At 37.2% G+C, this 27,095-nt stretch overlaps 1 protein-coding gene across 1 annotated transcript in view; it reads right to left on the reverse strand.

Moving 5' to 3' along the window:
* Window positions 1–17,662: 17,662 nt before the first annotated feature.
* LOC136858019 (TWiK family of potassium channels protein 7) overlaps window positions 17,663–27,095 on the reverse strand; it is a 266,151-nt gene continuing 256,718 nt past the window's right edge. Inside the window, exon 5 of the mRNA XM_067137223.2 lies at window positions 17,663–18,084. Within this exon, the coding sequence (XP_066993324.1) occupies window positions 17,953–18,084 (132 nt within the window). The 3' untranslated portion in view covers window positions 17,663–17,952. The remainder of the gene's footprint in view (window positions 18,085–27,095) is intronic.

A 27,095-nucleotide genomic window follows, 5' to 3' on the forward strand; every position in this document is an offset into this window, starting at 1 on the left:
TAAATTGTTTTTGTGCCACAGTTACTTATTTTAATTACTGTTTAATTACTCGCTAAGCTTGCTATTTTATACTGCCATGATTAATCCTGGCATCTACTGGCCTAACCATACTGCATTTAATCATTAAATAGCATCATATAACCTCATGAAATCATTGTCTATGACTGAATTCTAATTATTTTAGTTCTTAATTGATCACAACTCTCATTTAAAATTCTATGTTCTACCTTCAATGAAATGATATTCGCTTCTTAAATTGATTCACGTTTTTCAATCCATGGACAGATCAATTATAACTATGGATGTCAATATTGATCAATACGGCATTACACACCAATACCTTGGGCAATACCAACATGGCATATTTATTAAGGGTGTTTCCTAACATTATATCTTTATTTTCAACATATGGATATAGTGAGAATTATCTGACTTAACATTTACATGTCTCGATTAGCTACGCCTTCATTATATGTCTCTACCCCCTCGATGAGATTTCTTTTCATGCCACTGCTTCTTGTACATGATCCAGACTTAGATATACATATCATTCACATTCCTTCTAACACTTCTGTTCCTTTTTCATATAACTTATTTTCGACGATTTCTTATTTCTTTCATTATAACCTGCAAATCATTTCATTCATCCACAACACCTTCATAACGTAGTCATTCCTTTTAAATCTCATAACCTTTGTTCATAAACATATTTTCCACGACGTATTCTATTCCATTGAAAATATCTTCACTTCACTGTATCACATCTCATTTCCCACAATGACATTTAATCTCCTAGTATATTATGATACTCCTTACTGTTTTTGCATTGACAAAGGATAACTCATATTGGCTGCATATCTCTTCTATGCCATATTATCATGATGACCAACAACACATTAGATTACTTGACCCATTTGCGATATCCATTTCTCAACATATGCTGTCAATATGCTGTAGTAAACTCTACTCATTCCCGCTATAAATAATAAATTCTCCATAGCTAATACATTACATTCAATACACACTGTCACTTCTCCCAATCGAGGTATATCAATCCTAACATATCTTAACTATGAGAGCTAGATTTTGAAATTAAACTTCACTGATCCCATTAATATTATACCGTAGATACACAATCTAGGCTATAATGTCATAATATTATCCTGCATCAATTTAATTAAGAACTATAATTTAGAAAACTTAGATCGTCATTCTCTGATTTATGACGAATCCGTAGCCATCCAAGCTACGGCTGCTGCGCTGGATGCCATATATCCATATATTCCATATATCAGCTGGTCTCCCGTTTCACATCAAGTTTGGATCCTCAGTTACCTCTCAGCAGTGATAGCGTGTGGTCGCGTGGATAATCATTGTGACGAGGTGCAGTGGACGTTTTTGACGTGTGATAGTACGAGTGTAAGAAGTAGGCTATGGCAGCGAACAGTGGGGCTGAGGATGCTCCTGACCCCTCGAAGCTAATAGTCGAGAGTGAAGAAACAGTTCAAATGGAGCAAGATATAGAAGATAGCTCAAGTGAAAATAGTGCTAAAGTGAATAATACTGAAAAGCAAGATAAGTGTGCGGATAAAGATCTTGGTGAACAGGTCCCGCAGACTGTGCCACAAAAAGTTTACCCTAGTTCACATTATGGCCCATTTATTATATTCGTAGAGTCTACCGCATCCCAAAATGTTGGTCATATACATCCTATGACCTTGGGTAGAACTTTTTATGAGCATAAAATCCCGGGGATCAAATATGTGGCACGAAAGGGCAGAAACAGAGTACAACTTGAATTTGTGCACGCCGTACAAGCGAATTCATTCCTTAAGCATCCTCTATTAGTTGAACTTAAACTCAGGACATATATACCCAGCTCCAAATTATTGCGTGTGGGTATTATCAGGGGAGTCGAAAAAACCCTAACTGATGCTACCATATTACAATATTTAAAGTCTACGGCACCTATAAAATCAGTTCAACGTCTGAATCGTAGCCAAGAGGGTAACCAGTATGTCCCAACAGGATATATTAAGGTTGTCTTTAGGGCACAGAAACTTCCTCAGTATGTTTTACTTTATCAGGTACATTTAGAAGTTCAACCATATGTTTTTGCCCCTATCATTTGCAAAAAAATGCCAAAGATATAGACACGTGAATAAACATTGTAGAGCGACAGGTTCAAGGTGTGGGCGTTGCGCTCTACACCACATCGCGGCGAACTGTACAGAAACATTTCTTCAATGTGTTCATTGCCAGGGAACCCATTGAACCGGGGAACCTGAATGTCCGGCACATCAACAGCAAATACGCATTAAAAAGATCATGAGCACTAAGAATGTACCTTTCAAGGACGCTGTGAAAAAAGTCCAGCTTGCTGAATACAATACTGCTTCCAATTCCCAACATTTTCCCCCATTAACTAGGGAGGTGACACCTTCTACACCGGAGAATCCACGAAAGAGAAAATTTACGCAAGTAATTCTACAATCACCTCGACCTGTGCCCGCCACGAGATATGATCGGGATGGTTACTACAATTTAATACGAGATACACCTAGTATGGGGATGGATACTTCAAGAGTATCACCCTTTTCTAATATTCCTAGCCAGAGGGCAGAGATTACAATAGACAATAGACTAGTAGCACCTCGGTGACGCAACCGATATCCTCTCTTCAAAGGCAAAGGGATCACCTTCAAAGTGGAATATACAAATCCATCACACAATTGGTGCAATTATTGGGTGATAATCCAACACTAGCCCATAATATTTATCAGTTAAGTGACAAGGTTTACAATTTTATACAGTTCTATGATCAGAACCACGCAATGGAACTCTAGGAGTATCATGAATAAACGTCATGAACTAATTACACTGATACAGGAAACCGTACCGCATTTGTTAGCAATACAAGAAACCTGGTTTGGCCCTTCAATGAGCATCGCGTATCCTAATTATAATGTTGTTCGTCACAACGGGCCAGGATATGGAGGTGTTGCCTTTTTGGTTCACTCTTTCCTGTCATATAGACTTAATTCGAATCTTCAGACAATACCCTTTACGTATGTTATAGGAATATATTATAAGCACATTCTGCTTGTGAACATTTATTGTCCACCAGACGTTTCCATCAGTGAAAGGCAATGGGATAAATTTTTTCGGCAATTTGACGCAGAGCCATATCTTTTTATTTTTGGGGACTATAATATTCACCATACGGTGTGGGGAGGAAGTACTGACACACCTCAAGGTAAATATTTCCTCAATGCAGTTAACAAGAATTATCTTGCAATATTGAACGACGGTTCCCCTACACGGCTTACTGCGCCTTCCGCTCCTCCCAGCGCAGTGGATCTAACACTATGTAAGCGAAGTATGTTGTCTATTACCACATGGCACACCTTATCTGACACTTACTCAAGTGATCATTTTCCCATTGTTATTTCATACGGCTCAGGCCGACCTAGTTCCTCACCTTCGCATTTACTTGCCGAAAACGTTGTCCGTTCGTTACGGAGATTTAAACCGCAGTTATATACCGCATACCTTGAGGATAGTTTACGACGAATACCTGACAACCTTTTTTCTTATCAATCGTTACAGTCGTAAGCTGTTGTTCCACCAATATAGGCAACGCTCCACACCTCACAATTATTTCCGGCTCAAACATCATATAGCACACACTCGAAAAGTTTTGCACAGAAAACGTCGTTTAGCTTGGCGAGAGTTCATCTCTTCCCTTACTCGTCAAGTTCCTATCACAACTTTGTGGAATGCTATCCGGGCAATAACAAGAGTTACGCAACATTCCCCTTCCATGACAATTCCACGACAGGTGTTATCAGATTTTCTTAACCGTGAGACTCCAGATTATGTAGTATCTCATTATTTCCACTTACAAGGCACGCACGATACACGCTTTTACGTGTTATTACAGCCGTGCGACCACCAGGAATTAGAAGAGGTTTTTCAATCTTGTTCGAATTCAGCTCCCGGTCCTGTTGATATCTCGTATCAGATGCTTAACTTATTACTGCTTAGAGCTAAGAAAATACTATTAGAGATGTATAATGACATCTTTCGAAATTGTATTACGCCACCTACGTGGAATGAATTTTTCTTATTCCTATTCTTAAAAATAGGCAATTACCCTCTGAACCCAACAATTACCGTGGTATAGTGTTAGGTTCTTGTATCCGCAAAGTATTTTTAAAGATTTTACTTCGGAGGATTATATGGGCATTGGAGTATTATAGTCTAACGCCGCAATATCAATATGCCTTTTTCAAGGGACGAAGTTCATATGATGCGTTTAATATGTTCGTTATCGACTTGTTACTAGCTCGACAAAGGAAACACAGTACGATTGCGGTTTCTAGATATCCAACGGGCCTACGACTCTGTACCACTGAATATCCTATGGGATAAACTGGCATCTCTTAAAATACCTGTGGGGGTTATTACCATTCTTAGACACTTACTTACATATCGAACATTGTACTTTAAAACATCGCAATATACAATACAGCCACGTCAGGTGACTACAGGTTGGCCTCAGGGAGATATACTGAGCGGCATTCTTTTTGCTATATTTATGAAGGACTTTGAAACAGTCATTCTCCGTTCTGTTCGCATACAGGCGTTCGCAGATTATTTTTGGTTTATTATAAGCACGAGAATTTACAGTTTTGTAGACAGCATATCATATACACGCTTAGAGAGGCCATGACATGGTTGAATGCTCACGGACTGCATCTTTCTATCGCTAAATATCGATCGATGACCTTCACACACCATCGTACCTATGATTGCTCACCTATTTCTTTTGATGCTTATGAAATCCCCATAGTTAGTCAACATAAATATCTAGGATAATTTATAGATCATAAGCTTACATGGAAGCAGCATTTTCGCTACTTACGCTCGAAAAGTGATCAGTACATACAGATAATATAATCTGTCACGCGTAGACACTGGGGAGCTGACCCGTGTGTGGCAATACCATTGTACAAGTCCACTATAAGATCGATTCTGGACTATGGTGCACATATCTTTGACCTGGCAGCGAACACGAATTTGAATACTCTTAATATATGTCAATATGAAGCACTGCCCACATGTATAGGAGCTCTGAAATCAACACCTACAAATGCACTTTTGGTGGAATCCTGCGAACCTCCCCTAGATATTCGTAGAAAAATGCTTGCGAGGCAATAACTATTTTAAAAATTTCTCTTACGGGGCTCCCTTTAATCCCGAAATTGCAGCTCCTCCATGAGTATTATTCTACACGGCGTCAAGGTTTGCGAAGACTGCCTGCTATATATCATGCTTTCGATTCGTTAAAATCATTCCAAGGTACAGTACAGCAATGTGTAAATTTAATTCCCTATACTTTACCTATTCTGTATTCCATTATCGCCCACAGATAATCCGGCCTACCCGCAGTAGCTATACTGCTGTCATTCGTGCACAGGGGCCAGATAATTTGCCCGCTAAAAGACTGAAACTTTCCTGTATCTCTCCAAGCATAGATATATACACAGATGAGGACAAGAATACTACTTGAGTTGGAGCCGCTTTCTGTATACCTTCAATAAATGTCAAGAAACAATAGGGTTTACCTAGTGATTGTTCGATCTTTACTGCGGAATTATTCGCTATCCAACAAGCCCTACTCTTTGTCCAGCGGCATGACTATAAACGAGTTACGATATATAAGGATGCGCTGAGCGCGTTGCAGTTCCTGATCTCCTAGGTGCTATCTTATAATTGGTATGCATACAACGTTAAAAGTCTTCCCTATATGCTTGATAATTCCAGTATTTATATAACATTAGACTGGTTACCCGGGCATGTGGGTATTTTGGGTAATGAACAAGCGGATTTCCTTGCAAAACAAGCTTCTCGCCTCCGTGTTCCGAATTCTAATAATATCGTTCCTTCGTCCGATTATGCAGTTGTAATTAGACAATCTGCGCGTAATGAATGGCAAGATGAATGGCGACAGACTGCACAAGTCAAAGGTACTTTTAATTATCAACTACAAACATATATACCGGTAAAACCTTGGTTCATGAGAGGATCATATTCCAGAAGACATATTACTAACATCATTAGGTTGCGATTTAATCATGCCTTTACGCCCCTATATAAATTTCGGTTCCATTTGACGCAGGATCCAAACTGTTCGTGTGGTGCAAGTGATGGAGATGCGAATCATTTACTTTTTCAGTGTCCTCTATATGTCAATCCGCGTAGGAAGCTTATCAGTAGTCTCGTGCGACTCAAGCAGGTTTTTCCAACCAGTGTTTCTTGTTTGCTATGTAATCCTTCTGCTTAGATCATTAAAGTTCTAAATACTGGTACGTTTTGGATGATGCAAATATTGCGTTATAAGTTTATATGTGGTGTATGGTGGATCGTATTTAGATACTACTGATTCCATTGGGGTGGTTCATCATATTTTTGGAGTGCTCAGTGATAGTGATTTAATGGAATATAGTGGTGTGCGTCCCTTCAAAATGACGACTTGTTATGGACTAAAATGTTCGCTTGAATTAGTGTTGTTCAACACGTAAAGGATTTTAGAATGGGTGAAATTGCCACGGTAAAAGCCCACAACTCTCATCACCAACAACAACAAGTTTGGATCCTCCGTGACACACTCATCTCCAAGACGGTCCACTGCGGATCTAGTTACACGTATTGACGGTCTTCTTTCTTGTGCTATGCTTAACAGAATACAAATATGATATGTATGAGGTACATTCAGGGAAACAGGGTGGCATAGGGAGCGGTGATAAGGGAACAGGGAACTGGAAATCAAGTAGGGATGACAGAGATGTCTGTGCGAAATCGGTACGAATCACTCCAGGTAGAACAACAGATGGAAAATGAGGGACAGGGAACTGTTGCTGAGATGTGTGGAAGTAGGAGGAATTGAAAAGGTAGGAGATGGAAATGTAGAGTAGAGGATAGGAAAAGACAGGTGGAACTGGGTCATGGGAAGGAGAAAAGGGAGGAGGAAGTAGCTTCTGCAGCTGTCAGGGAAGATAGGGCTGACCAGGAAGGGAGGGGATCAAGTGAGGTGGGTAGGGTTGAGGCTGTGGTCATGGGGGATTCAATCGTTAGACACATGGGGAAAGTGTGTGGAGGAAAGGGAACCAGGGTAGAATGTTATCTAGGAATTAGGTTGAGGCAGATGTTGAGGGAAGTAGAAGAGAGGGAGGAGGGGAAGGAGAAGGTGGTAGTGTTTCACGTTGGTACCAACAACGTAAGGCAAGCTTATAGAAGTACCGACATAGTTGGAGATGTGTGGGATCTGGTAAATGCAGCACGGGTGAAGTTTAAGAAAGCAGAGATTGTTATTAGTGGAATACTGTGTAGGAGGGATACTGACTGGAGGGTGATTGGGGATTTAAATGAGACTATGGAGTGGGTGTGTGGGGAAACTGGGAGTGAAATTTCTAGATCCTAATGGGTGGGTAGGAGATAGGGATCTTCGCTCAGATGGCCTTCACTTAAACCACAGTGGTACGTATAAGGTAGGAAATTTGTTTGGAAGGGTAATAGGGAAGTACATTCAGGGAAACAGGGTGGCCTAGGGAGCGGTGATAAGGGAACAGGGAACTGGAAATCAAGTAGGGATGACATAAAATTGTTAGTGTTGAACTGTAGAAGTATTGTAAATAAAGGTATAGAATTAAGTAATTTAATAGATATATATTTACGAGATATTGTAATAGGAGTTGAATCATGGCTGAGAAATGATATAATGGATGCAGGAATTTTCTCACGGCACTGGAGTGTGTATCGTAGAGATAGGATAAGAATGGTGGGAGGGGGAGTATTCATTCTGGTGAAAGAAGAATTTGTAAGCTACGAAAAGTTTTAAGATAGAGACACATGAAATTCTAGGTGTAAGGCTCATTTCTAAATAGGCAACTTGATATATTTGGAGTGTACAAACCGGGAAAGGGTAGCACTGACGCAGATTCGGAATTATTTGATAGGATAGTCGGCTATGTGGGAAACGACATGGAAAAAAATGTGATTGTAGCGGGAGATATGAATTTGCCGGATGTCAATTGGGAAGGAAATGTGAACGACAGGAAGCATGACCAACAAATGGCAATAAGTTAATATGGGAAGGACAGCTGATTCAGAAAGTGATGGAACCAACCGGAGGGAAAAATATCCTGGATGTGGTGCTGATAAAACCAGATGAGCACTATAGGGAAACTGAAGTAATAGATGGTATTAGTGATCATGAAGCTGTTTTTGTCGTAGTCAAAAATAAATGTGATAGATAGGAAGGTGTTAAAAGTAGGACTATTAAGCAGTACCATATGGCTGATAAAGCAGGCATGAGGCAGTTTCTAAAAAGTAACTATGATCGGTGGAAAACGGTAAATAAAAATGAAAACAGACTCTGGGATGGGTTTAAAGAAATTGTTGAGGAATGCAAAAACAGGTTTGTACCTTTAAGGGAGGTAAGGAATGGTAAAGACCCACCTTATTATAATAGAGAAATAAAGAGACCAAGAAGGAGGTGCAGACTGGAAAGAAATAGAAATGGCTGTGGAAGTAAAGAGAAATTAAAGGAACTTCCTAGAAAATTTAATCTAGCAAAGAAGTCAGGTAAGGATAACATGATGGCAAGCATAATTGACAGTCATACAAATTTTAGTGGAAAATGGAAGGGTATGTATAGGTATTTTAAGGCAGAAACAGGTTCCAAGAAGGACATTCCAGGAATAATTAATGAACAAGGGGAGTGTGTATGTGAGGATCTTCAAAAGGCAGAAGTATTCAGTCAGCAGTATGTAAAGATTGTTGGTTACAAGGAAAATGTCGAGATAGAGGAGGAGACTAAGACCAATGAAGTATTAAAATATACATATGATAGCAATGACATTTACAATAAGATACAAAAGTTGAAAACTAGAAAAGCGGCTGGAATTGATGAGATTTCTGGGGATATACTATAGACAATGGGTTGGGATATAGTACCATATATGAGGTACTCATTTGATTATTGTTTGGTCGGAGGAGCTATACCAGATGAATGGAGAGTTGCTATTGTAGCCCCTATGTATTGTACCCTTGAAAATTGTTTATTGGTCTGTGTGGAAAGAATATTTTATTACTGGGGTGGAACAATGCATAAAATTATCATTAGGAAGGAGATTTCAACTCTGCACTGTCTCTGCTAGCCAGCAGCAGAACAGGTTTTCCCCCGCCGTGCAAGCAAGTATGGGTTTTTTGTGCCTTGTTGTAGACCTCAGCTGAGTAGCACGTGGACACGAATTTTACCAGACCAAAAGCGATCAATACTTTGAGATTTTGACGTCATGATATTTAACCAATTTGATCGCAAGGTTAGCCCGATCGCTAAATCTCAGCCAATAAAATTGAACTGACAAACACACCTACGTCTTGAAGAAATAAATACCCATGTATCTGGGGAAATTTGCGCTCTTTTGTCTTCGGCTTTCTACGTAAATAATTGCTTCGTACATGCAAGCACAGAAATGGTGTCCCGACGTAAACAATCAACACTGCCCCACTCCAGTACTGAAAGGAGGTGAGGGAGTGAAGGGGTTGTGTCGAAGGCCACTCCTGTACCGAAATAGAGGGGAGGGAGTGAACGGGTAGTGCTGAAGGCACAGTGTGTGTATTGCTATACATCCACCACCGTGCCCATTTCAGTCACAACAGTCTTGTAGTGGGCTGTCTACCTGCAGCAATGCGTTAAGCGTGGAGGTGGGGGTATACCATGCTTTGTTTATACCGGGACACCATTTCTGTGCTTGCATGTACAAGTACTTGTCGTCGTGTTATAAGAGCACATGTATAATTGGAGACGGCATATACGATATTAAATATTATAAGCATTCATTTGATGAAGGATGATATTATTTCTGCTTCTGAGGAAATTTTGAGATACGGAAAATATTGGAAACGCCGCAGTTCAGATTTCCTTAATTTTACAAATCTGAGGAACTTTTAAAGTACGTAAAAACTGTGCCAACTTGGAGAATCAAATGTGTGTTGGGAACTATTACTAAAACAAAGTTTTTAGTTTCAACTTTCACCAGAAGACGGAAGATCACTAGCAGTCCTGAATTATTTCGGAAGAATGGAACTTCAACATTACGACGGAGTTTGTAACTGTCCTAAGTCTTCGCCTGCTGCAGCCATGTGTAATTAAAATGTGAGACATAATTCAGATCAGGGGAGAATAATATCCGAGATGAAGTCCGGTTAAATATTCACTGATCATCAACCGAGTCCAGAAGCCAAGTCTACTACAGCTAAGATTTTAAATTATATTTTTATCTATTTTCTGTTTTAATAATTATGTAGACGTACTCCTTGCTTGAATATTTGAGATCATTTCTAACAGTCTTTGTATTTAGAAATTTCAGTCTTCTTTCACTGGTGTTGGTAGGTTTGATGTGTGTGAGAGTGTATTTGGGACCTGTATTTCATTCTATTTGAGCGAGTGCTTCGTGACATGTTCTCACTGTCCCATAATAAGTCGAGGGAAGTGTTAAAAGTATTTGACCCACGCGATATCATTTATTAATTTATTAAATAATTTTGGAATAATTTTTGAATTATCTGGGACAGAATATCGACGTGTTCTGTGAATTTAGGATTTTTCCTTGATGTTTTTGTGGTTTATCATAGATTCGAAATAGGATAGAGTCATCTATGATTTCATTAAACCCTAGCCTACGATGATGCGACCGCGCGCGTATAATAATACTACTACTACTACTACTACTACTACTACTAATAATAATAATAATAATAATAATAATAATAATAATAATAATAATAAACATTATTACGGTCTAATAGAATGTTTAAAGGTCATGAGTGTAATTATTACTGTGCTTATAAGTGATTAATGTGTGCTATATTGAAGTAGATGTAGGCCTGGAATATTGGTCGTGACTTGAATGTTCACAAATTTTGCATTTACTGTTGTGTGGTATTTTTGAGACTTGTAAATGGATCTTGAGATAGGATTTTATTTTTGTGTCCATTACATGAGTCATTTAAGGAAGAGTGTATGTCTTTGAACCCAACTTCTTCTTATGCAGCACATATTGATCGGTAATTTGAGAAAATAGGAGATTAAAATAACGAAGGCGTGACTCATAGACCGTATGCGCGAATGCTTATTTATCTCTGACTGTAGGCAATTCTATGGAATTTTAATGATGATTTCTACCGAAAAATTATCCTGGAACATCGTTGTGGAATCTATTTCGTTGAAAAAGTGATAATCCTGTTACAATCACACGTCAGACGATCGCAATGGTAGCCCTTATCTGATATCGTCATCGGGAAAACTCTCATATTTCAAATAATTTTTAAAAATAAAAATCAAGAGATAGGTTTCGATAAATCTATTTGATAATACTACCGGGAACCTAAGCTTGAATGTGAGATGGATGAATGACTGATATTTTGTAAATGTGATTTTTCATGGCGATATTTCCTCATGATATGTGTACGCAGTGCGCGTAGTGTTTTTCGGTTTCTTGTTGTTTTGTGGCGAGCATATTTGGTTCAATTATAAATCTTTAAGCGATTTTATGATAAAATAAGACAGATTAGGATCTTTGCTTCGAGACAAAATACTTAAGCAAGGATCACGTCAATGAAATAAGCTCACGAAATGTAAAACGTTTAACCTTACACAGTGAGAATTTAAGTCTTTATTGTGAGTTGTGCACAACACTAGGTCAAATAACTCGACATTGAAAATATAAGGAGTTGAATATAGGACTTCAAAGTAATTTAATTAAATAATTTGAAGCATAAATAATTCATCAAAATAATATTTAATTATCAGAAATGATTATTTGATTTTTCATGAGAGGTTAAAATTTGATTCATTTAAGAGTAAATAGCAGAGTATTGTTAATTCAAATAATGATATGAAAAATCAGATTCATTTAAGAGTAAATAGCAGAATATTGTTCATTTAAATAATGATATGAAAAATCAGATTTTTGATATTTTGAGAAAAGATTTTCTCAGATAATAAGTTAATTAATTTTCTAATACGATTTAATAAAACTCAGTTTCATATCTTTGCAGAATGCAATTTAATGAAGAATTGTGTGTGAATTCCAACAGGGAAGAATTAAATATTTTTATTCAAGATTTTGGAAATATTAATTGAATATTAATAAATGTTAAAACCCATTTTTAGTGTTTTCATTTGTAGTCAGTCCTTAGGTCGTCCCTGTCCTCAAAAATTTTTGCGTTGCCTGTAAGTGAACGTTCCGCTTCTGGGACTCTTGCTTACTGGCTGAGCTGCCCGGTAAAACGGGGGCAGTATAAAGGAAAGGGTGATAGACATAAAGCTGAAAATTACAGGTCAGTAAGTTTGACATGCGTTGTATGTAAGCTTTGGGAAGGCATTCTTTCTGATTATATTAGACATGTATGTGAAATTAATAACTGGTTGTTAGGAAAGGTTATTCCACTGAAGCTCAACTTGTAGGATTCCAGCAAGATATAGCAGATAATTTGGATTCTGGAGGTCAAATAGACTGTATCGCGATTGACCTGTCTAAAGCATTTGATAGGGTGGATTATGGGAGACTACTGGCAAAAATGAGTGCAATTGGACTAGACAAAAGAGTGACTGAATGGGTTGCTATATTTCTAGAAAATAGATCTCAGAGAATTAGAGTAGGTGAAGCTTTATCTGACCCTGTAATCATTAAGAGGGGAATTATTCAAGGCAGTATTATCGGACCTTTATGTTTTCTTATATATATAAATTATATGATTAAAGGAGTGGAATCGGAGGTAAGGCTTTTTGCGGATGATGTTATTCTGTATAGAGTAATAAATAATTTACAAGACTCTGAGCAACTGCAACGTGACCTCGATTATGTTGTGAGATGGACAGCAGGCAATGGTATGTTGATAAACGGGGTTAAAAGTCAGGTTGTGAGATTCACAAATAGAAAAGGTCCTCTCAGTTTTAATGACTGCGTTGATGGGGTGAATGTTCCTGTTGGGGATCATTGTAAGTATCTAGGTGTTAATATAAGGAAATACCTTCATTGGGGTAATCACATAAATGGGATTGTAAATAAAGGGTACATATCTCTGCACATGGTCATGAGGGTGTTTATTGGTTGTAGTAAGGATGTAAAGGAGAGGGCATATAAGTCTCTGGTAAGACCCCAACTAGAGTATGGTTCCAGTGTATGGGACCCTCACCAGAATTACCTGATTCAAGAACTGGAAAAAATCCAAGGAAAAGCAGCTCGATTTGTTCTGGGTGATTTCTGACAAAAGAGCAGCGTTACAAAAATGTTGCAAAGTTAGGGCTGGGAAGAATTGAGAGAAAGAAGAAGAGCTGCTCGACTAAGTGTATGTTCCGAGCTGTCAGCGGAGAGATGGCGTGGAATGACATTTGAAGACCAATATGTTTGAGTGGCGTTTATAAAGGTAGGAATGATCACAATATGAAGATAAAGTTGGAATTCAAGAGGACAAACTGGGGCAAATATTCATTTATAGGAAGGGGAGTTAGTGTTTGGAATAATTTACCAAGGGAGACGTTTAATAAATTTCCAATTTCTTTGAAATCTTTTAGGAAAATGCTAGGAAAACAACAGATACGGAATCTGCCACCTGGGCGACTGCCCTAAATGCAGATAAGAATTGGTTGATTGTTAATTAATGAATACCGAAAGGAATACACAAGGCTTACACAATTATAAATTGCAGTTAAGCCTATCATAGTTACAACTGCAGAATTTTAGTAAGATGTTTTCTATGGATACCTCTACTATAGGCCTACTACACAAAACATTTAACAATAATAGAATAACCACGCTATTTTCTAACAGATATTACTCGTATACCTACTACAATACACTAGAATAATTTTAAACTATGTTCAGACCTATCCTAATTACAATACCATATGTTACGAGTAAGCACAAACATAAATGAAAATCAATGTCGCATGGTTTGTAATTATTTTAAATGTTATAGATTATATCATACTGTTAATGAACCAACACGTGACCTGCTTAGACAATGTCTTTACTGATTTTAGCCCACAATATTTTCAAGTAAGAGTTGTTTATCCTTGTCTATCTGATCATACTGGGGTAATATTCAATGTATTTCAACCTGGTAAAACAAAGGAAACTCTGAAATCACTCATTTAACCAATATTAGGAAAAATACACAACAGAATATAGAGTTACTTAAGAGTTATTTAGCGCATTTATTTTCAAACAATTTGACTAAGAAACGATATTCAGCTCTAGAATGTTGTAATATGTTTTCCGGTTGTCATTATTGAAGCATTTAACTATTATTGCCCCAATATATTGACTAGAAAATTACTGATAATCAGAAAACTAAATATCAAGTAAAATGATACCGCATACCGCTAAGAATAAATATCCAGAACACGTTAAATACCGAAAAGGCATATGCTTGCATACGGAACAAATATAAAGTGGCTCTTAGAGAAGCTAAAAATTTTGCAGATATTAAATTGAATCAACATTCTAAGAATTTGTGCAAATCAGCTTGGACAGTAATTAAGGGTGTAACATCTTATAATGTAACGTGTTTAATAATTACCTACTTCATCCATTCAGTCGAAGACATCTGGTCTAAATTTCAACAGTCATGAAGTAGGTCTAAAATAAAAGTAATAATCAGTGAGGATCTTAATGTAGATCTTTCTTATAGGGAAAGTGGCGTGGTTTGTAATCATTTTGAATGTTATAGATTATATCATACTGTCAATGAACCAACACGTGACCAGTCCTGCTTAGACAATACCTTTACTGATTTTACCCCAAAATATTTTCAAGTAAGAGTTATTAATCCTTGACTATCTGATCATGCTGGGGGTAATATTCAATGTACTTCAACCTGGTAAAACAATATTGTGTATTGTGTAAGCTGACAAGCTTAAATTTCAAACTAACCCCATGTAACTTACATTTTAAATGGAAAATGGTGAACTGTGAATAAGTGGAAAACTGTGTTGGTAATATGAAACCTTCAAATAACAAGGATTATTAGTCTTTACCAACAGGAAGGATTGTAACAATTATCGAGTTATCTCACTGATCTGTATATCAGTCAAGGTGTTCACTGGGATTTTGGAAGGGACGGTGCGATCAGTGGTTGGGAGAAAGTTGGATGAAAATCAGTGTGGTTGCAGACCACAGAAAGACTATCAGGATCATAATTTCAGTACCGTATGTGCCAGGTAATTGAAAAATGCTATAGAGGAACAGGCAGTCATGTTTATGTTTCGTAGGTCTAGAGAAGGCATATGAAGTACCGGTACCGAGGGAAAAGATGTTTGCCATACTGTTGGACTATGGTATTAAGGATATATTATTAAAATCAATGAAAGGCATTTGTTTTGACAATTGGGCTGTAGTGAGAATTGACAGTGGAATGAGTTCTTGGTTCAAGGTACTTACAGGGGTTAGACAAGGCTGTAATATTTCACTTTTACTGTTCATATTTTACATGGATCATCTGCTGAAAGGTATAAATTGGCAGGGAGGGGTTCAGCTAGACGAAAATATAGTACCAGTACGCATTATGGCCTATGCTGGCTACTTGGTCTTAATGGCAGATTGTGCTGAAACCCTGCAGTCTAATATTTAGGAACATGAAAATAGGTGCAATGAGTATGGTATAAAAATCGGCCTTTCTAAGATAGTAGGTAAGAAATCCAAGAGAACTAGATGCCAAGATTGGGAATTCAAAGCTGGAAGAAGTAGATAAATTCAAGTATTTAGGATGTGTGTTCTCCCAGGATGGTAATATAGTAAGTGAGATTGAATCAAGGTGAAGTAAAGCTTATGTAGTGAGCTCGCAGCTGTGATCAACAGTATTCTGTAAGAAGGAAGTCAGCTCATGGACTAAACTTTTACATCGGTCTGTTTTCAGACCAACTTTGCTTTACAGGAGGGCAAGCATTGTAGACTCAGGATATCTTATATATAAGCTAGAAGGAAGAGATATGAAAGTAGTGAGAATGATTGTTGGTACAAACAGACGGGAACAATGACTGGAGGGTACTCAGAATGAGGAAAATAAAGGCTAAGTTAGGAATAAATTTGATAGATGAAGCTGTACACGTAAACCAGTTCAGTTGTGGGATCGTGTAAGGTGAATGGACGAGGAGAATAATGGACTCTGTTATGGAGCGTAAAAGGTTAGACTTAGTTTCTAACAATTTAAAGATAAGAGATACAGAACTAAACGAGGCCACAGAACTAGTTACAAATAGAGGATTGTGGTGGCGATTAGTAAATTCACAGAAACTTGCAGACTGAATGCTGAAAGGTTTAACAGTCTATAATGAAGACGTATGATGTATTTAGTAAGAAGTTTTTAAGTACTCAGAAGACCAGTGTGGAAGAAGATAAAGATCCCCTTCATAACCCTGATACCTGATGGAATGGAGTGGTTAGCTCTATGCCAGACCATCTATGCCTGAGGAATTAACCTGGTACTTGTTTTTATTAGGTTGGGTGAACCTTGTAGAAGTGGAAGACTTTTTTCTCAACTCTTGGTGACCAGACAAGCAATCAAGCCCACCTCCTTGCAGGTGAAACTAGCCTGTTTTCATTGACTTGAATAGGTAGCTAGGGTTGATATTTTGTAAATAAATGTGCTGCAAATCAAGCCAAGAAACTGGATTATGTATAAAAATATAACAATATTCATGAGATACTTTGTTTTAGTGGGCTGCTTGATTAAATAAAAATGGGACAAAATCCCTTTTGTATTAAGCAGAAAGTACATAATTTACAGATAATGTTTCCTAAAAGGGACAATGGACTAAGGTTACTCTTTGTGTTTCTGAACACATTTCTTCTCCACTGTAAAGATTAATAAACTATCACTGATTGTCAGTGCTAGTTTTGATCCTTTGCTTTGGTAAACAAAAGTAGTTCTCTGCATGATAACATTAAACACTTATGCCAGTGACACACCAGAGATAACACAAAGTGAAGTACAAAATCCTACTGCATCCAATATACAGTTCTGAATTACAGAATTATAAGAAGTATAGTGTGTTTGGCGAGCAGAGGGGATCTTCCTGACTGAAGTTTAAGGCAGTTTAGGGGTAGCGGTACAGGTAGAGGTTTAGAATGAATGACATTCAGGGCATTTTTGCAGCTATAAGAAGTGTAACAAATGCCTTCCCTTCATGTCTTGGGTGCTGGGGTATTAATTCCTTCCTGTAAAACAATGCTGATCATTGTTACATACCGGTACACAAAGTAGCAGCATTTAAGCCGCGTTAACATTTACCAAATTTTGGAACTACAGGTTTCTATTTCCTTTCCCCTCACTCATCACATGACAATAATTTGAAAAGAAGAGTGGAACGCATCTGTCTTCTTGTCCAAGACACTATAGTAGTGTATCTCTAATGTTGCATTTGGAGAATACCTAAAGAATAGAGGATGGAGAAATTACATTCTGGTGCTTTCTTTCATTTAGAGAGCCAGGTTATTTCTGGACTGGTTTTGAATCACTTATCAATTGTGAGTGAAGGTTTGTAATTACTAATGGAGTCTATCTTGAATAAAAACAATGTTGTACGCTACATTGCATTTGTTTTCCATATTTATGCTTCAAATATCATTATTTTCTAAATATCCCGATACAAATTAAAGAATTTCAGACATAATTTTTAAATGAAGGTGACAATACTTGTATTTTACATATTTCAAAGACAGAAGAATACAATAATTGTGGATTAACCCTTGATAAGAACATTTCTTGGATGAAAATTTATTTTTCTTGTTAAGGATGTCACCGTATTCCAAGATGATACCTTCATGTATGGCTAGTTACAGTGTCTGAGTAAACTCTGTGTGTACAGAGAGCACAGTTTTAGACAGTGGACTCATAAATGACAATCTGAATGACAGGTTTGGGTTTCTGAGGTGCTGTAATGTCTCGGAGGACAGCAGCCATAGCCTCCTCCCACTCCTGACGAGCCTTGGCAGTCTTCTCACCATCACCCTGCAACAGTAACATCATTGTTAAAATGTGATTGAATATTTCATCATAAATATGTTTGGGAAAGAAAGTGAGATAATATACAGGTTCATAATTAAAATTTTATTATTTCAGAGGTGAAGTAATAAGTGAATAATGATAACAGACAGACTATATAATTTTTTTATACTAGCTAGTACCTAGATGAGTACCTGGAAGGACATGGATTTGATTCCCTGTCAGATAGTAAAAGAAAATTAGAAATAAGATTTTCACTTCTGAGGAGGCACATGGCTCTGAGGTTTACTCAGCCTCCACCAAACTTGAGTGCCAAGTTAATTCTTGGGGCCAAAGGTAGAAGGGTTGAGGTTGCAAATTGCCTTTACCTCAACTCCATAAGCCTTCATGGCTTGTATAGAGATGACTTGGTATGCTGGCTAGATCTTAAGGTCAAATAAAATAAGCAAACAAATCCATGGCACATACTGCTCAAAAACTGCCTTGGCCTGCAGATATCAGAAATCCAGTAGTCAGTGGATGACCCTCAGTTGGTCAGCTGGCTGTAATATAAGACAACACTTCACTTGGCCTCACAAGGCTGAATGATACCTGTTCAGCCCATTCAGGCAGATATCCTATCCATACACCATGGGAATGGTAATCTCAAGGTCAAATAAGACCAGATCAGGTTGTCAGTCATTCTTAAAAGGTATGGTCAAATGTTCCACCTTTACAATACTAATTTTTTATTTAATTATTTAAATAACATTTTAAAATAACAGAACATGTTTCATCTATCTTGTAGACATCATCAGACGAAAAGTTTTAAGATTAAGCACAAACGACAAGGACAAAAACACATTAAAAATAATTCGGGCTGCCGAATGCGTTAGTTAAAATGTTGAAGAATATCCTGGAATGTTCTGAGCACAGCACTTCAATACTGTTAAAAATTAAAATTAAAATATTGTACACATGAGATGGTTCGATAAAATTGGTAATAGAGTCCTTCTTAACACATTGGCGACGCCGCTCGTAGAAACTACGGGCGCGCTAATTCATTGCTGCTGACGGAGCTCGGAGAATCTACGGGCATGATTTCACTGTAGCTAAAAAATTGTATTTGCCGTCTCAGCGAGCTGTGGCTTCAATAAGATACTGTCGAATGCTTCTATAAGCATAAAATATACTAGTTATGAGCATTAGTCGAGAGCTCTTCTTTCAAGGCATTGATAACACACCCACGTTCCTACATAACCTAAGGCTGCGTCATCGTTGACTCTCGGCTGTGAAATGGGAGGGAAAGTATGTACAGTACATGCGGTCAGGAAGAATGTGTGTTCGAGAGGCAGGCTTGTTTGCGTAATTCTTGTGAATATTTAGCATGTCTAATTCAAGTGTACGAAATTTCTACAACGAATCCATAATGGATGTTCTTATGAAAGACACGATTTCTGAAAATGAGGATAACAATTACACACTAAGTAAACATGATGATTCTGGCGCTTCAGGTTAGTAAATGTAGAAAATGAGCTCATTTCAAATTGGTGTGAAGTGTAACGTAGTTTTACATCGCTTCCTTGAAGTGGGTCCTGTACTGCTATTTTAAACCGCTTCCTAAAAAATGTTCGTGTTTCTCGTGTACCTGCAGCAACGCGATGCAACACCGTTGTCAAACAAAGAACAGTGGGAATGCAAACTCCTTGTTGTAAACCAGAATACCGGTGTCAATTGGCTAATTAGGTTATAATCTGCATAGTGTGTTTCAGTAGATGTGCCCACAAAGTCAAATTTCGAAATATTAACCGAACTGGCATCCACAGCTGCGTCAGATTTTTTTCGTTTGTAAAACATGTTATTTTTATAAATTTATAATTTTAAATTGCTGCACTATTATGATAATTAAAACTCATTTTTGTGTAGAAGAAAGTGTGATATTTCTATGCTTTCCAAAAGTGTTTATAATCATGGCTTACCCTAGCATTGAAAACTTTTCACAAACCATAAAAATTACCGCGATTTATGGAGGATAGCACATTCAAATATGGCCGTCTCCAATGTGTTAACGTGATGATACTGTGTTGACATGCAGTTTGCCGATGCGTCGGTAGAGACTTGGTGATATGGAGCACAATGCTTAGTTCCAGTAGAATGAAAACGATTGATAAACATATGTTAAAGATGAGTGAGGGTTCCAGTAAAACGGTATTGAGTTCGTCTGTTTGGCGTGATGATGTTCAAAATTCTTGATGAAAAATGTAGGCGGAATATCTGATCGTGATTTCATAAGTGGAATGTGCAGTGGAGTGCCCTAGAATGAGAATGACGGCTATTATTAGCGTTAAAAAGTAGGCAAGATTTTGAAGCAACTTGTAATACAAAAGAAGAATGAATGAAAGTGAAATGCGGCACATCTGATTACTTACGTTCTCGCCTACCCAAGAATGGCTAGTTCAGCGTGTATGGGTGTTTATGGTTGACTGGAGGCGAACTGTGGAGGCCGTGTGTGATGGAAGCTGGTATGAGGGGAGAGTAGGGGAAGGCTGGAACCAATAGGTGGGGAGCGACTGCATGGAGGCTTGTTACGAGGCTTGTCAAAATAGGAACTGTTGAGTAATGCCTCGAAAATTATGTTCACAGTTTCGGAAATTTCATTTAAATTGTAAGCAGGATTGCATTTTTGGTCTAAATGAATAAAGATGTTTTATAAAACGTTGAGTAAATTGCCCTTGTTATGAAAATAAATAATTTTTAAGTCCTGCTCTATGGAGGTGAAGGAATGATTGGACTCCATTATATAAGTGCTCATGGCGGAGTATTTTTTGTGCTTGGCGGCGTTGACGTGTTCTTTATATCTATTTAAAAAGCTTCTTCCGGTTTGTCCAATGTAGCTCGCAGAACATTGGTTGCAATTTAACTTATATACACCTGATTTGTTGTATTTATTCCCGATGTTATTGATTTTGTGCTGGTTATAAAATAGATAAGTATTGTTGTTGCCTGTTTTAAAGGCAATATTGACATTATGTTTCTTAAGAATATTGGTGATTTCGTAAATCTTTTTATTGGTGTAAGTGAAGGTGGCGTAGTTACCTGTTTTCTTTTTGTTTCTCTGAGCAGAGTTGAAGTGGATTTGGTAACAATTTTGCTGACTATCCGTCTATGAAATGCCTGCCAAAACAGTCTTTTTCTCGCTATTAAGTAGATGGTACTGAGTTCTTTTTTACGATTCGCGTCAGATAAAAGGACGTGGAAAGCTCTATGAATTAAGCTATAAAAGGCTGCACTTTTTTTAGAGTCCGGATGCATCGAATCTTGACGAATAGTGTTTACGGTTTGGGTGGGCTTTCTAAAAATATTATAATAAAATTTGTTAGGGCTGTTGTTAATAGTTATATCTAAAAAGTATAAGAAATTATTGATTTCAACTTCGGAAGTAAACTTGATCCATGGATCGACAGCATTTAGCTGTTCAAGGGCGATATCGCCGTTAGTGATGTGATCTATTATGGCAAACGTATCGTCAACATAGCGCGACCAAAACACAATACCTTTAATTTTATTATGAATTTTGGTGTTTTCCAAATTGTCTAAATAAATTTCTGCCATTATTCCTGAAGCTGAATTTTCCATTGAAAGCGAAATAGTAGTTAGAAGTTACAAATTCTAAAACCCTTGATGATCTTTAAACTTTTTTGACCGGTATATTAATATACATATTTTTATGTCAAAAGAGAGTGTATTACAAGATGCTTTAAAAACTTGCCTACTATTAACGCTAATAATAGCCGTCATTCTCGTTCTAGGGCACTCCACTGCATATTCCACTTATGAAATTACGATCAGATATTCCGCCTACTTTTTTTTTTTTACCAAGAACTGTTAACATCATCTCGCCAACAAGATGAACTCAATACCGTTTTACTGGAACCCTCACTCATGTTTAACATATGTTTATTAATCGTTTTCATTCTACGGAACTAAACATTGTGCTCCATATCGCCAAGTTTCTACCGACGAATCGGCACACTGTATGTCAACACAGCATCATCACGTTAAGAAGGACTCTATTATCAATTTCGTTGAACCATCTCATGTGTGCTGATGATGTCCGCAAGATAGATTAAACATGTTCCGTTATTTTTAAATTTTGTTTAAATAAATAAATAAATAAATAAATAAATAAATAAATAAATAAATAAATAAATAAATAAATAAATAAATAAATAAATAAAAATAAATAAACAATAAATACATACATACATAAATAAATAAAAAGTTAGTATTGTAAAGGTGGAACATTTGACCATACCTTTTAAGTACGTACGACAATACGGGCTTTATAAAGAAGTTCATTTTATGCAAATGTCAGTCATTCTCAAAAGTTTCTTGCTGAACCATAAGCATCCATGTATATTTTAAATTCACTGCAGAGTGCTTTTTTGAATAACTTTCACTCACACTTCCACATTGTAAAATAATAGATACTACTTTCCAGGACCAGGTGAATTGGCTGTGCAATTAGGGTCGCGTAGCTGTGGCTTACATTCGAGAGATGGTTGATTCGAATCCCACCGTCAGCAGGCCTGAAGATGGCTTTCTGTGGTTTCCCATTTTCACTCCAGGCAAATGTTGGGGATGTACCTTAACCCTTTCTCACTCAGCGCACCGATCTATCGGCCTGAGAGGTTATGGCGAGAACGCTCACGGCGCCGATACATCGGCTTTGTCCTAATTAGGGACTTTGGTCAATTGCGTGGCCTTTAAATGGTAACAGTTGATCGTGACAGTATCTTAAAGCGTTGAATTTGTGTTTTACTCTACAGATACATCCACCAGCCCTACAAAATATTTTTATTTTCGACAAATGAAATCTGTTGACGGTGAATGTTAATGTCGTGGTTATTCAAAATTGTTATTGTGTGGATCTGTTTTGATTGGCTTATGAATACAACAATTTGGTTTGTCATCAGTTTCGTTCAGAGTTTATTTCGTTTCTTTGGTGTATCGTGTGTTCACTGTACTTCGTGAACTATAATTTTACACCTTCTCATTACTCTGTTGTTGCACTTGTTTGCGTCATCTTTTTATCGTAATGGCTAGACCATATTCGAGGCCAATATCCTTGAATTTTCAGATGATTTAGACAGTAGTAATGACCTTCTTTTGCCGAAAGTAATTCCCGTTATGTAGAAGGTGTCGCAATCACAGCTGCTCAGCATGCATCGGACCGCGAGGACCTGACATCGAGGACAGTTACGTGTACAGTGAATAACTTTTTGCAGCACACACATCATATTGATATCAAATTATTCAGAATTAAATGTTCTTTATTTCATGTCGAAGAGGAAAGAGGAAAGACGCAATAACATCTGATCTTTCTGTCATTGAAAACCATTAATTTATTTTTTAAATTTATTTTCAACGTTTAATTTTTATTTCGGATTTACCAATAACAATACGTCCAAAGTATATTCATTTTTGAAATGCTCATAGTTTCTTGTATTAGTGTGATTTATTTTATTTTAATATGTGTTAAACTGTTTGTGTTGATTTTTGTAATTTGGTTGCAAAATCACAGAAATTTGTTTGAGCTTCTTCGAGCAAAACTGCATATAGGCTGAGTGCGAAAGGGTTAATTAAGGCAAATACAGTAGAGACAATACGCGACAATTCCGAATTTAGCCTTTTTAAAATGGGAGAAAATTCAGAATTGGCGCTCCTAGTGGCTTGACCTGGAAATTCGCGCTAAATTCAAATAACAATGGAAACGTATATACGGAAATGGATAAATAAATTTCGTCTAGAAAGAATGTGTTGCTAAAATATTAACTTCAAAGTTGCTAAAGCAATTCTGCATAAATGAATGAAGAATAATTTAACAGGTTATTATTTAAAGACTGAAATTAGACATATAGTCAAGATGTGAAATTGACTGCTGTGAAAGGGCTTGATCTTTCATTTATGCATTACTTTTTTAGCTTTAGCATACCTGCCTAAACTTTCACGGCTAGATTTGTCTTTTTTTTCTCTTTTAAAAGCATTGTATCATCACATTAGGACACTTTTCAATAAAAATATCGGCACATTCCTTACATATATGATTCAATGAAATTACATTTAAGAGCTGGACAATTTTCCTTTTAACTTGAAGCCTACTAACAGAAAGAAAATCTATAAATTTAGCCTCAAAAACATTCAAACTTTACCTATAAGCAATACTTGCCATAATGCCATTACATTAGGGTAAAGCAAATTTGCATCGTCACATTGTTTCAACAAAATACGGTATGTACATTTCATAAATCACCCACCGGCATATTTTCTTCAGTGCTTGACAACGCATTGCGGCATTCCAAATGGGGTAACTTGGAACACAACCAGCCACACACATATGCATTTTCCTGAATTAAATCAAAACCCACAGCTTACACCTACATCAACACATCGGTATTGAAGGTTAACTGCTGCACTAATACAATAAAATAACCTTATTATATTTTAAGCCAGTTAAAATATCGGTCGCGCAGGTCAGACGTTTAGGAAGTACTCTACAAATTTATTTGTAACTGGAAGAATATACAAGCAAACACAGTATTTACTTACATGTTCTTGTCACGAGGGAAACGGAAGACAGACCGCGAATCTATCTGCACTTCACAGTTATTGCAGCCAAACACATCACATATATTTCCACTCATATTGGCACGATATATAAGGAATGACACACGCTACTATTCACTTATGTCAACTTAATGCAAATGCATAAATAACGCCAAAAACTTCACAAACAAATACACGTGCTCTTATGACAGAATCAGTAACTCTAGGTCACTCCGCTAGACAGAGCTCTAATCGCTGCCCCTCTGTAACTCGCAGAGTGTCGCGTATTGTCTCTACTGTATTTGATTAAGGTCACAGCCGCTTCCTTCCCAATCCTAGTCCCCTCCCATCCTTGTTTTCGCCGAAAGCTTTTATGTGTTAATGCGATAGTAATTGTTATATTACGATAGTATGATTTTAGTTCTAAAATATGCACATATCACCCGTTGCTCTCATTATTAACGTGAGATAAGTCATAACATAGCAGATGTACTGGAAAGTGTATCTAGAATGCAAAATAGAGCTTAAAGTGAAACATTTCAACAGCCAAAAATGAAAAACTTTCCAGGGTACGTTTTTAATTAATTCTAGAATATGAATACCTTTTTCTTTTTCTTTTTTTCGCTATTTGCTTTACTTTGTACCGACACAGATAGGTATTATGGCGACGATGGGATAGAAAGGCCTAGGAGATGGAAGGAAGCGGCCGCGGCCTTCATTAAGGTACAGCCCCAACATTTGTCTGGTGTGAAAATGGGAAACCATGGAAAATCATCTTCACGGCTGCCGGCAGTGGGATTCGAACCCACTATCTCCCGGATGCAAGCTCACAGCCGAGCGCCCCTAACCACACGGCCAGCTCGCCCGGTGGAGACAATATTAATATTATCTTAAAATGATACTGTAAAACTGCCTCTTTTTGGATACTTCCTTCATTATGAACTCTATCATTCTTATTTTGTAATTAATTTTAATTCTGAACTTAATGCAAGCAAATACAGTAGAGACAATACGCGACACTTCCGGATTTAGCCCTATTAAAATGGGGGACAATTCGCAAGTGGCGCTCCTAGTGGCGTGACCTGGAAATTCGCGCTAAATTCAAATATCAATGGAAAAGCATATACGGAAATGAATAAATAAATTACGTCTAGAAAGAAAGTGTTATTAAGACGTTAACTTCAAAGCTGGTAAAGCAATTCTGGATAAATGAATGAAGAATTATTTAATGAAGATGTGAAATTGACTGCTGTGAAAGGGCTTAGTCTTTCATTTGCGCATTACTTTTTTCAGCTTTAGCATTCCTGCCTGAACTTTTACAGCTAGATTTGTCTTTTTCTCATTTAAAAAACATTGTATCATCACATTAAGACACCCGTCAATAAAAATGTCGCCACATTCCTTATACACATGATTTAATGAATTAACATTTAAGAACCGGACCTGTTTCCTCTTAACTTGAAGCCTACTAACAGAAAGAAAATCTATAAATTTAGCCTCAAAAACATTCCAAACTTCTCTATAAGCAATACTTTTCTTTCTGCTATTTTTTGCTTTACGTCGCACCGACACAGATAGGAAAGACCTAGGAATGGGAAGGAAGCGTCGTGGCCTTAATTAAGGTACACCCCAGCATTTTCCTGGTGTGAAAATGGGAAACCATGGAAAACCATCTTTAGGGCTGCCGACGACATAAGCAATACTTGCCATTACATTAGGATAAAGCAAATTTGCATCATCATTTCGTTTCAACAAAATATGTACATTTCTTAAGTCAGCCATATTTTCTTCAGTGCTTGACAATGCATCACGGGATTCCAAATGGGGTATCGTAACTTGGAACACAAGCAGCTACACACATATGTACATGCATTTTCCTTAATTAAATCAAAACCCACAGATCGAACCTACAACAACACATCAGCATTGAAGGTTAACTGCTGCACTATACAATAAAATAATCTTTTTATATTTTAAGCCAGTTAAAATATGGGTCATGCAGGTCAGAAGTTTAGGAAGTAAGTTACTATAAAAATCTCGTGTCACTTGAAGAATACGTATGCAAACACAATATTTACTTACATTTTCTTGTCACGAGGGAAACGAAAGAAAGACCGCGAATCTTTCTGCACTTCATAGTTATTGCAGCCAAACACAGCACATATCTTTCCACTCGTGTTGAGAGGAGATATAAAGGAATAACACACGCTACTATTTACTTATGTCAACTTACTGCAAACGCATAAATATCTCCAAAAACTTCACAAACAAATACACGTGCTCTTATGACAGAATCATTAACTCCAGGTCACTCCGCTAGACAGAGCTCTAATCGCTGTTCCTCGATATCTCTCAGAGTGTCGCCTATTGTCTCTACTGTTTTTGATATAGGCTACATTTTCATTCTTAGTATCTTAAAGAACATCACTGCT

Source organism: Anabrus simplex, chromosome 1, assembly GCF_040414725.1.
Source record: "Anabrus simplex isolate iqAnaSimp1 chromosome 1, ASM4041472v1, whole genome shotgun sequence".
NCBI lineage: Eukaryota > Metazoa > Arthropoda > Insecta > Orthoptera > Tettigoniidae > Anabrus > Anabrus simplex.